At 37.6% G+C, this 12,500-nt stretch overlaps 1 protein-coding gene across 1 annotated transcript in view; it reads left to right on the top strand.

The window, feature by feature from the left end:
* Positions 1-12,500, top strand: part of LOC138043352 (nuclear pore complex protein Nup107-like) — a 66,094-nt gene that overhangs the window by 9,355 nt on the left and 44,239 nt on the right. Inside the window, exons 5-11 of the mRNA XM_068889585.1 lie at positions 5,711-5,830; positions 7,773-7,813; positions 8,038-8,103; positions 8,858-8,935; positions 9,638-9,722; positions 10,075-10,166; positions 11,875-11,939. Coding sequence (XP_068745686.1) covers positions 5,711-5,830; positions 7,773-7,813; positions 8,038-8,103; positions 8,858-8,935; positions 9,638-9,722; positions 10,075-10,166; positions 11,875-11,939 — 547 coding nt within the window. The remainder of the gene's footprint in view (positions 1-5,710; positions 5,831-7,772; positions 7,814-8,037; positions 8,104-8,857; positions 8,936-9,637; positions 9,723-10,074; positions 10,167-11,874; positions 11,940-12,500) is intronic.

Below are 12,500 nucleotides of genomic sequence, written 5' to 3' on the forward strand. Positions count from 1 at the left end.
CCCGCTTCAGTTGAGCAAGGGCAACCCACTTTTTTCTTCTCTTTCTTTTCTACATGTATGGAGTAAACTTGAAATACCACGCCAGTCCGATAGTGTCGCAGACTGTTTACAACCCGTGTGATTGTTGAGTATGCTTCGATAATACGGCCACAGAATAATTATCTCCTCCGCAATGGCACAGATTAGTGTTGTGCGTTGTGATTTTTTCCCAATTTCAGCTACTGGATTTGAAACAGGGCTAAACTCGCTCTGTTTTCTGCATTACTCCCGAACAACATTCTCCGAGCAACTTTGGCAGGCTTTTCTTTTATTCGTATTCCCAGTTGCGTTTGTGCCATTAGTCTGTCAACAAAATTAATCAGTCAGCTCATTAAATTCTTGATTCCTTTGACTCTATTCTTGACTCGATTCTTGATTGTCGTTCCTCAATCCTCAATCCTCGATCCTCGCGAGAATCGAGGATGGAGGATTGAGTCTTGAAAGAGACTGTCAATTTGTATGGTACTGTAAATCTGGCATTGTGTTATTTTTATTGTCCAAAATTTTTAGTGGAAAAGAAACAACACAAACAAGGTGCACAAACAATAACATCAACCCGGTGTCGCCAATACATCATGAATGCATCCGCATTGCCATCTCACTTGGGTAAATTGGCAGCCATGGACAGCTGTTTTGGCCTTTTTGGGCTTCATCAGCATGGCATCTCTTTTGGTGATCGACCGTCCCACACACTTACCGTTGGAGAATGGCTGTGCTGTTCCCAACCCAGCTTGTCAGAAAGATGATTCTGAATACTTGAGTAATGAATTAATTTTACTGTTTCATTAAAAAAAGGATTTTAAATCTACATTGTAATAAATACACATTGTTCATTGCTGCAATGAATGAGGTGCATTGCCTAGTTTATTTGTATGCATAAATTTATGTTAAAGTCACTTTAACCGTGACAAGAGTCGTGTACTGTACTTTACCCAACCCAGCTGCCATCTCCTGCTGGAGGAATCTCAGAACCAATTGATCGCAATGCCTTGTTTAACAATATTTTCATTTCTGAACAACAACACAAAGTACATGTACATGTATCTTTAATGGCAGCTGGTCAAGCGCTGTGGCTCTGCAGAAGTTTTGGTTTTTTATGGCTCTCTTGCATTCTTACTCATGGAATTTCATCGCCAAGGTGACTTTTGTGAGTTTAGCGAGGGGTCAATTTTTCCTGGTGTTATTTTGGATTGTTCTTGTCATCAATTCGCGCCATGTTGCGAATCATCCCTACGATGCCTTCATCTCACAAAATGGCAAACACAACTACACACTACCATAAGGGTCAAAAGGTCTGCTTTTGCTACTGCCTTTTATAGCAATTCTACTTTGACTTTTAGACCTGTGATTCAGCTCATTCATGGCATAGAGACCAACACTGGACCTGATAGCTACTGGAACCAGTGGTGTATAAAAGAAGAAGACAAACGATGGCAATGTTAAGATAGCTCATATTAATGTGCATTCTCTGAAAAACAAGCAATATTTTCACTGTCAAGATAGCCAGGGATTTAGCCTGCGCGCAACGCTGGTGTCCTTGTAACACCTCAGGGATTAGGAAACAATGCTATTCAAGTTCCCAGGGAACTCATTTGCCTATTCATGCAAACCTTCTCTGGTTTTCGGTCTCTTTCACCAAATTACGCCGTTCTGGTCCAGTGTGAAATTATTTGCTTTGAACTTTGAATCTCGCGTCGCCGAAGCTGCAGCACTTCATCATGGCCGTTCCCGCGGAACCTAATGGTGAAGCTTTGGCTAACTGCATACAAGTTCAGGGCCCAGGACAAGGACAGCCGCTAGTACAGGACCAGTAGGTTCAAGCTCAAAAAACAACAACTTCAGCCCAAGCACAACAATCTCAAGCGCCACCAGGCGCCGTGGCTGCCCAAGTTCAGGTTGGTGAGGTTGTGTTTTTCACTCTCATGGCCCAGGCCCTTAGTTTACATGTCTACCGCGTGCTTTGCCAAGTTTTGCCATTTACATGTATGTGTCACTCTGTGGTGTCGCCCCGCTCGTTTCTGTCTGTAGTTGTTTGGTTTTCGCTATTGCATCCACTTTGCCCCCTTTGTGTGTTCGATCTCAGAAATAGTTTGGTCGTGTGTTCGACCTGAGAAAGAGTTTGGTCGTGTGGTCGACCTGAGAAAGAATTTGGTCGTGTGTCCGACCTGAGAAAGAGTTTGGCCGTGTGTTCGACCTGAGAAAGAGTTTGATCATGTGTTTTCTGAGCAAGAGTTTGGTCGTGTGTTCGACCTAAGAAAGAGTTTGGTCGTGTGTTCGACCTGAGAAAGGGTTTGGTCTTGTGTTCGACCTGAGGAAGAGTTTGGTCGTGTGTTTGACCTTTGAAAGAGTTTGGTTGTGTGTTCAACCTTAGAAAGAGTTTGGTTGTGTGTTCAACCTTAGAAAGAGCTTGGTTGTGTGTTCGACCTGAGAAATAGTTTGGTCGTGTGTTCGACCTGAGAAAATAGTTTGGTCGTGTGTTCGACCTTAGAGAGAGTTTAGTTGTGTGTTCGACCTGAGGAAGAGTTTGGTCGTGTGTTCGACTTTAGAAAGAGTTTGGTTGTGTGTTTGACCTGGGAAAGAGTCTGGTCGTGGGTGCGACCTGAAAAAGAGTCTGGGCCTCTGTTTGACCAGAAAAAGAGTTTGGTCCTGCTTTCCACCTGAGAAAGAGTTTGGTTGTGTGTTCAACTTGAAAAAGAGTTTGGTTGTGTGTTCGACCTGAGAGAGAGTTGGGTGGTGTGTTAACTTTACAAAGAATGGGGTAACCTGTTTGGCGTGAAGTTCAGTTGTGTTTCCATACGGCTTCATACGAGTTTTTTCGTGTGTTTGGTCCGTGCTTATTGTTTAAAAGAGAATTATTGGAGCTTTCTCTCATGTAATTTTTACGTTCACTTTCTTGCCTTTTCTTCAGGAGAGCGCTGGAGACGACTTAGCCTCCTTAAAAAAAGAGCTTACGGCTATCAGCCAGTTACACAACGCTGGATCTGTTGATTCAGCTTTGTCTCTTCTACGTCAGCATTTGGCGCATGCATCAGGAATTTGCGGCCTTCGCAGCTCTTTAGCAATTGGTTGACGTCGCCAGGGACAAATTAGACGAAAGAGCGTCCAGATTTAGTACTGTCCTGCGGCAAACCCGACCTCTGTTGCTTGATCCCTCATTTTAGCCGTTGCTTCTCAAATTGGTAGGGGATAAAGAAGAGGTGGCGATAGCCAAGGAAATTCAAAAGGCTCTCAAGCACCCGCTGCCCTATTAATAACTGCCTAGAGGTGAAAGGCCATGATTTTATCCGTATCCACGTCGCCAGCACCCTGTGTGCTTCTCTTGTGGCAAGCGAGGCCGCTTTGCAAGGTCTTGTAACTCTCAATCTAGGGGCAGTTCCGGCCACCGTAAACAAAATTAGGAGAGTTACACCCAGATTTTGTTAATATGTGGCGTTATTTAAATGTGTTTCATGCAACTCATATCTTCCCGTTTTTTGTTCGTTTCTTTTTATTATTATTATTATTATTATTATTATTGTTATTATTATTATTTTTATTTGTAGTCAGACTTACTTCTTTCCCCTCCCACTCCTTGCCATACCAGAAGGGAATTCTAAACCATTCCCTATAACCTGTTTCAGGACGGGTTCCTGGTCTGGCCAGGCTGGCGGGTGTTGCCCTCCCTTTTCTTTTCCTATGTTCTTTTTATTTGGGGTCTACCTTTGCATAGATCGTCGGTCCCTTTTTTTTTCCAGCCTTTTTTATCCTAGATCAAGCCCCCCTATTCCTTTGCGGACAAACTTAATAGTCTTAAGCACTGCCATCGCGAAGTTGTTTGCTGTGATTGGGAGGGTCATCCCACCAGCTGGGCCGGACCTCTTCCTTAGAGACTGCTATCTCTTCCGTTCCACCAACAAGAAAGGCGCTGAATCAAACAAACCATACAAAGTCATGTACATTGGCTCTGCGATTGCTAATCGCCTATCCATCCACTTGGCTACACTCAGAATACATGTACATGAAGGGGAAACTATGCACCGCTTCCGTAGCGGGTGTTCGATAACTATGTCTCTCATAGGTGTTTCCCCAGGAAATGTAGCTTGGCATGTGGGGTGGAAATCCCTCCAGATGACCGAATACTACATGCAAACAGGAACGGTCATGAAGATGTCCCACGCTGCTTCGGCCTTGGTTGACAGCGCTTCAACGGTTGCAGGGGATCCTTCTGCGGCAATTTCATTGACAAATCTGTTTCGCGTCACAAATGAATTGCGAGGTTTTTCTCTCGCTTTTCCTTGCAAGGTTATATGATCTTGAGAGGAGTTATTTATTTTCTGAGTTTTGTGGAGAGTATTATTAAAATCCTTGTTGCGGTGTGTCTTTTGTTTCCCGTTTCGATTGCTTTAGAGCGGAAGGCGGTGACAAAATCTCGCTTCCCATAACTTAGTATCGTGACAGCAGTCAGTGGTTGTATTGACAGTGAAAATGGTATACTATTTTCACTGTCAAAATAGTCACAGATTTAGCCTGCATGCAACACAGGGATTAGGAGACAATGCTATTCAAGTCCCCAGGGAGCTCATTTGCCTATTTATGCAAACCTTCTCTGGTTTTGGGTCTCTTTCGCCAAGTTACGCCATTCTGGTCCAGTGTGGAATGTTTTGCCCCTCCCACCTCCCCTTTGGCGATGCGTGCATCTTTCCCGTATCTCTGTCTTACGACCCTCTGCCTTTGCAAAATCTCGCTTCCCATAACTTAGTATCGCGAAGGCAGTCAGTGGTTGTATTGACAGTGAAAATGGTATACAATCGAAAAAAGATGAATAAAAATAAACATTTTGTTATTAAAAAAAAATTATACACATACATGCCACCTTTAGGGAGTGAAGCAAAGGACCTAAGTTACATTGTATGTACGTGACTGAAGAAAACGGTTTTTTGTCTTAAAAATAATGTCTGCGCATTACGTCTGACCACAGTAGGCTTTGGCCGGACATGAGTAAAGTAATTTTTGTTCTGCCAATGTCTGACGACTGACTGTTATTTGCAGCCCTGTACAGTACTTAACATGCATGTACATACATGTATAATGTTACAGCACTATATGCTCACCATTCCTGTCACCTCACACCATAATTACAAATTAGTCAGCTTAAAGATTTTTTGTCACTTGAAAATGATGTCATGGTGAAATCGAAATGTTGTGTAAATTTCGCTAATTTGTATTGTTAAATGCTTATCTAAATCTAAGGCTTCGTAGCAGCACAAAGTAGGATATTGCTTTAAAGTTAATACTTTGTTATAATATTTATTGCATGTTTTCATTTTATGATGTCTCATCCGAAACATGACTTGTATTGTCTTTATTAAAAAATGAACTTCAAAAACATCGTGTAGTTCATCAAAGCATTATCTAAATCTATTCTAATTCGAATTTTTTATCTACCAAAAGTAGACAAAATTTAGCTTCAAAAGATGACTCACGAGAGAAAAATTCAGGCAAGCCCAAGGCAATTGTAAATACTGTACTTTCTTTAAAAAAGCAAAAGTGTGTACAATACAGTCATGTAAATTGCAATGTGCCAATACATGCAAACACTGAAAGCCGAGTAAAGGTAAGGCCAATTATTGTATATTAAAGAATTCAGTGAGACATAGATGTGGGAAAAGTTTTTCTCTTGACACACATGTAGCACTTCATCTTTTGGATGAAGCCATGGCCACTCCACGGATGCCATTACACACAGCTTCATCTCTGTTGAGGAAAGCCAACACTCCATCTCCACTGCGTCAACCACCTCAACCATCTATCGGTCTGTGTTTACATTAATTTTGTTAAAATGCCAGAAATTAATTATACATGTACTCTTGGGTCGTCAACAGGTTTTATGTGGAGTAACGGATATTTTAATGTTGATTTTCTAGGGGGCTCTGTTCCAAGATTAATGCAATGGAACTTTCCTCTATGAACTGATATCTGATCATGACTGAACAACAGATGACATTATCAACAACAACTGATAGAGTTACTAATATACTAATAAACACATGACAAGAAGACAACTTGCAAAGTGTTGGCTAGTTTTGAGCAACCCAAAAAATTAGCTGAAAATAATCACTTGAGATGGTACATGTATTGCATTGCATGGTATTGCCTAAAATTTACAAAGGAAATCATGGGAAAGAAACTCGAGAACACTTACCGCTAGTCAGAGATTTGGGTGCTGGATGTTGTTTTTGGTTGAAAAGTTCATTTTTTTTAAAACTGATTATTTTTTTTCAGAACACTTTCCATTTTAACATAATTATTTAAATATCTTTTTGTACATGTAATTAATTAATAATTATGTTTAGTATAAATACACAGGTGATCGCACGCTCTCATTGGCTCACTATCTCGGATTATCAGCCGATAATCCCCTCGATGGAAGAAATGGCTGCCAGTAGTCATTTTGCCACTGCAGGTGAAAACGATTTCGCGTTGAAATGTTTTTTTTGCTCTTTTTTGAAATAATCACCAGTGTATTTAAACTAAAACAATTATTCGCCTCAGGCTCAGTGATTGTCGGTGAATATTCACCGATAATCACCTCGACTTCTGCGAATAATTGTTAAATAAAATAAAATAAAGAAATCATTTTAAGATTATTATGATGGATTGTTGTCTCTGATTCTACCAGAGACAATCAATTATATATTGCATGTGAACAATAATTTTCAGTTTTTAGGGTTAAATGCTCAGCTTACGAGGGTTAAGCACTTATTATGAATGGTTAGCGTTCGTGTAAGGTTAGGGACACTACCTGTATTTTAGTAATCAGGGTTAAGCTCTCATGCAGACATGAGACCTTCGAACGCATCTGAGTTGATTGATCCGGGTTGAAGTATGTTTAGATGGTTTGACTAAAAGGCAATTTTTATAGATTAAAATAGATTAAAAATACTAAGTGAAAGAACAAATAGAATACATGTAAAGGATAAAATAAACAAACTTACAGATATTTCCTATGTCTGGCTTTGAAGGTAGGAATTGGAATAAAATTGGCAAAATATGATTGAAAATTATTACAATTACTGAAACCTAGTTGAGCAATCCAATGATGATTTTGTGATCGTTTTACACTTACCCGGAAATTGGCCAGTTTTTTCAAGTTTGGAGACATTGTCTTCAGAAAGACACCAAAAATGAAATGCGAATTATAGTTCTTTGTGCATCTGCATGTGCAAACAACGAGTAACACTACACAGTGGCGTCAGGGATGCAGGTAACTGTAACACACATTTGAATCCAGCAAATATTTGTCTCTGACCTGCCTGCACTCATTTCAAATAGTGCTGATAAACAGTATTTAAGTCCAAGCACCCATTTTAAAATGGTTAGCTTTCAATAACTGCGTGGCTATGTTGTTCATATGTTGCATTGCTGTGTTGTTAGAACCTGTAATAATCATTCTAAGAAGACTCCCATATGAATAGCAAATAACGGTCGGTGTACAGGTCCCATACGAATAGCCACTGCCAAACCACATAGAAAACATCCAGCGCCCAAATTTCTGACTAGTGGTAAGTTTTCCTGGGTTTCTTTCTGGTAATTTCCTGTTTACAAGGGGTCTTAGTTTTCGTACTTTGAAATCTAAGACCTGGTCTTAGTTTTCGTACTCCGTCTACCAAAAACTAAGTCTTAGGTCTTTGAGGGTCTTAGTTTTGGTAGCACCCACTAATCTCTTGCCCTTTTTTTAATTACATGTTTTTCAGGTACTGCATTATCAGAAACTGAATTTGACTTGACATCGGAGGTATTAACTCTACTGTGTTGTGTTTCATAGGGTTCTGAAGCTCTTATTAGATACAGAACTGTAATTTTTAATTATTTTACTTGTCAAGAAGTTTTAATTTTACTCCTGTATACAAACTGTTACAATGCATGTATTGATGGCAGCTGTGTTTCATAATTTACATTACCCTCACATTCAAAGACTCAGTTACTTGTGTGTTGTACTGATTGTTTTTCTCCTTGCAGCATGGTTCCTATCTCAGTGAAGGTCCTGGACCACTCTCTTCTAAACCACCACCCATATCCATACTGGTAAAAAAATGTTAATATTGAAGAGCAACAATCCAAAAAATAAGGCAAAATGATATTTTTCTTAAATGTACTGTAGTGTTGAAAAATGTTTTAAGCCTACCCATTTTATTAAGATAATTATTTTCCTTTTGTTTTGGGTGAAATTAGGGTTCTTTAGTCATGTTGACTGTAATTTAAGTCCTGTTTTGCACAGTCATGGTTAGAAATAATACTACATTTACAAGCTGATTGATGTTTATGAAATGGAAAATGTACCGTGTTTCTATCGAGTTATAGAAACACGAGTGAAAGTTTGGGAGAACAAGAAACAGCTTTTTCGAGTTCTCCCAAACTTTCACGAGTGTTTCTATAACTCGATAGAAACACAGAGTACATGTTTTCTATTTCTTTCAGAAAACAACTTGTTAACTCTAATTATCAAAAATTAATGTAAATTCTCTTTGCTCACGCCATCACTACGTCAACAGCTTGTGCTACAGCGTAGTTCGGTGTGTCCATCGAGTTATAGAAACACGATTTTCAGCCAATCAGCGCGCATATTTATTTAGGACTTTTCTAAACTATAATAATAACATGATAACAGTTACAATAATAATGTAACTGTGTGATATGCCAATTATTGACATTGGCACACCACTAGACAGTGTACAACTCTATCTAAAGTATAGAATCAATTATGTATTCTTGCTTGTTATTACTGTACATGTATTCTTCGAGAATTATGAATATTTGTTGAATCATTTGCTTTTGACAGGGTTCATTGTCCTTCATGGAGACCAGTGGATCAAGTCAACCTTTGATTCCTAATGAACCCCTTACTCCACATACAGAGGTAACAATTCTAATAATTGTTAAGAAATTAACAATAAAAATAAACATTACGTGGCATTAATTTTGGTGTACCTCCACGTTCATGTAACTAACGAAAAAAGTTTGGCTTAGGTGGAGTTAGCTTCATTTCAGCATTTGATGGTTTTAATTAGAAAAAAGAGACCAAAATAAGAACATTTAAGCTGACTCCATTTTTGTGAAATGTTTTCCTTACCTACTGTACAGTTCTACTAACTGGACTCAAATTAATTTTACCAAAGGATGGTTTAGTTTTCAAAACACCTGAAACTCAACACTCACTTACATGTACGTACTACATGTATGTATGTAGCCAAATCCATCCAAAAAGAATTTCCATTCTTTGTTTAAATGTATAACACTTGGTAACCTTTATCCACAAGGAAAAATTATGTACATGTACAGCAGTACTGTAGATATCTCCTATATTTAAATTTTTCTCATTTGCAGTTATTATTCTCTATTTTTTTGAAATGTAATAATTAGCAGAATTATATTTCAATAATTTTTATTGATTGTCTACACATTTGCAAAAGCTATTTTGCATGCTTATGATCACTTCAAGAGTGTTTAATGTACCTTTAATACATGTACAGGTCTTTACTGATCAAAGATTGTGCTTCCTTAGCTTACTACTGCATGATATAGATCTGAAATACAAAAAGTTGTTTGGTTTATTCACCAGGATTTTGCACTGAAAAGTACTGAGGATTTAACTCAGTTAACTGGAAATGTTAGTATGCTTACAGTGAAGGACCCTTTGCTTGCAGGTTAGGATATACTGTACACATACCTTCATGTGTACCTGTACTTGTAATTTGGCCTCTTTTCTTAATCGTACATGTACATCTTCAAGAGACCTGTATGTTATAAATCATACATTGTACATTTTACATTTTTTTCTAATTTTCTGACCATTTTATCGCTGTGTAAAGATTACAGTTCAGAATAGCCTCCAAACATTCAGTAACGGTTCACTTGTGTTTGCATACACTTCTATTTTTATGGCAGTTTCATGTACTTACTGTTCAGACATTGTGGTTCAGACCTTTACACCCAGTAGTTTTGAGAGACTTAATACTGATAATGACTATTTTTTTGGGAACTGTATATGATCTGCAGCGAGTGCAAGTTTGTTTGAAGAATTCATGAATGCAATGACATCCTCTCCTGACACACAACACATTTTTGATGTTGTTGCCAGGTATGAAAAGGTAAGTGATCAGAAATGTTTCCAATCAATCAGCTAACATTAGTTTGGTAGAGTAATGTAAACCCAGGAAGACGGCTTTTAATATGTTTTGGAGTTGATACAGTTGTGTAATACCAGTAGTCTTTGGTTAGAATAATTGAAGGGCTGAATGCAAAAACCTAGTAAGTGACAATTTCGGTCAATTTTCAGTTTTACTCAAAACTAGTCCAAATTTTGCAAGTTGACTGGAAATGAACTTAAGAACATTGCCCTGGTATTTTTTTTACCGATGTGAGCTTTATTTTGAGAAATAAGCTATGCAAAAACACAATCGGCTTTGCGTTTATTGCTATAAACTGTATGAAATTGCTTATGAATACTACAATCATGTACACATACCTTTTAAGGTCTCGATAAAGGTAAATTTAGGTGTCTTGAGCTAAAATTAATTTTTTGTTTTTGCAAATTTTGAATCGGTGGCCTGTAAAGTGTACTTTCCCTTAAAAAAATCTGAAAATTTAATTTTAAAACCGCTAAAATCGCCTTTCTTTGTTTCTTGCCATAATCTGCACACGAAAAATGATTTACATATCATGTCAGTAATCACACATAAAAAGATTGGGTGTTGATTGACAGCCTTCACATGTGATCTGCTACCTTAGCACATTGCCTTGAACGCTGATTGGCTCAGCATATTTCGGGCTTTCAGCAGACCGTGAACTGCACGTGAAACTTCAAGCTCAATTATACTATGGGTTTATTTTGACAGGTTTTAAGATATCGCTTCCAAACTTTCAGTTGTAATAGATGAATGTAAGTCCCCCGAATACTGTGTGAGGGATTTTTCGTTTGTCTTTGGAGACTTCGGTGCGTGATAATTCTTAACATATCGAAGATTCCTCACACAGTGTTGGAGTGCATTCATCCGAGACGAAGGTGCAACAAAGTGCAGTTTTGCAGTCCCCAATAAAGGTGTGGGAGCTTCTGCAGCAGACTTGGTCATTCTGAGTTTGAGGCCTCAAAACTAAAAGCAATACTAAATACCAAGAAAACTGAAACTTTATTCGAAATAATTCAATCTATTAGCTTTAATATGATATTTACATGCAGTTTGACCTTATACAAAAAAATAGTGGCGCAACAATTTCATTTTTCCGCGGCCACCTCTTTTTCCTTTACCGAGACCTTAAGGTATCATTTTTCATCATTGTGAACAAAGGATATATTGTTGTTAATGTGGTGACCAGAGCCCTCTATTCAAATCTTAAATTACTAGTTTTAAAGTAATGTATACAATATGAATATGAGTGGCAGATCTGTATCACATTTACAAACTTGAGGTGAAGCCAAGAGCAAAATATCGAAAGAAATCGAAAGAAACGTTAATGTGCATGTGAATGAAAATAACTGTATCATATATACAGCTATTGATTGAAAAGTTTCTTTTGTTTTCCCATCAGGAATTTCAAACAAAGTTCATAATGTACATTTATAGATACCATTTTACATTATTATAATAATTGAAGAATTTTACATTTAAAATTCAGATATTACCAATAATTTATATTTTTTATTCATTGAAAGTCCACATTAGCCTCTAGTGGTTATGGTATTTCTTGACCTGCATGCATTAACAAGTTAATGCACAGCATTCTTTTGTTCCTGTGGTTGGCACAGTTCACTGACAAAAACAATGCTAAAAGGTATGTCCTGCATACTTTCATTGTTAGGCCTGTAGAGAACAGCGCCGACTTTTAAATAGACTAATAAGACAGTCAACACCTGGGAAAACCAAGTAAGTTTTTTTTTGTAACAATAGCTTTGTTTTTAAACATACATTAATTACTGATACATTTACAATAATTGGAATTTTGTGAAAAAAGGTCAGTTAACCGTAAGTTTTGATAGTTCAGAAAACTTGCTGTGTTGGTTCTTTGGCTGATACAATACATGTAACTTACATTAGGAAGGTTTTTAGATACACTTTAAATGAATTCCTAATTAAAAAAAAGTTACTGCAGGAAAAAGTTGATAAATCTATGAAAGAAAAAGATTGAAAAAAAAAAACATCCAGTGGCCAGATTTATTTTTTGCTCCCATTTTTCCAAAGTAAATTAGTGTAAAATTATTGTCCAACATATTTCAAAGATATCAATATTGTCTTGTCTTGAAATTAATAATTTTATTGTTATCAGTGAAATAGTCACTATAATTATACATGTACCAAGAATTGTTTTTCATGGTGTTAATCGTTGCTTTTTTAACTGTTGTTTCACCGTGGCAACTGTGATTTCATTGAAAATACCCATAAGAAGTCCCATACATGTAACTGCATCTGCAGTTGTTAATCTATATG

Source organism: Montipora capricornis, chromosome 3 (genome assembly GCF_036669925.1).
Source record: "Montipora capricornis isolate CH-2021 chromosome 3, ASM3666992v2, whole genome shotgun sequence".
NCBI classification, from domain to species: Eukaryota; Metazoa; Cnidaria; class Anthozoa; order Scleractinia; family Acroporidae; genus Montipora; species Montipora capricornis.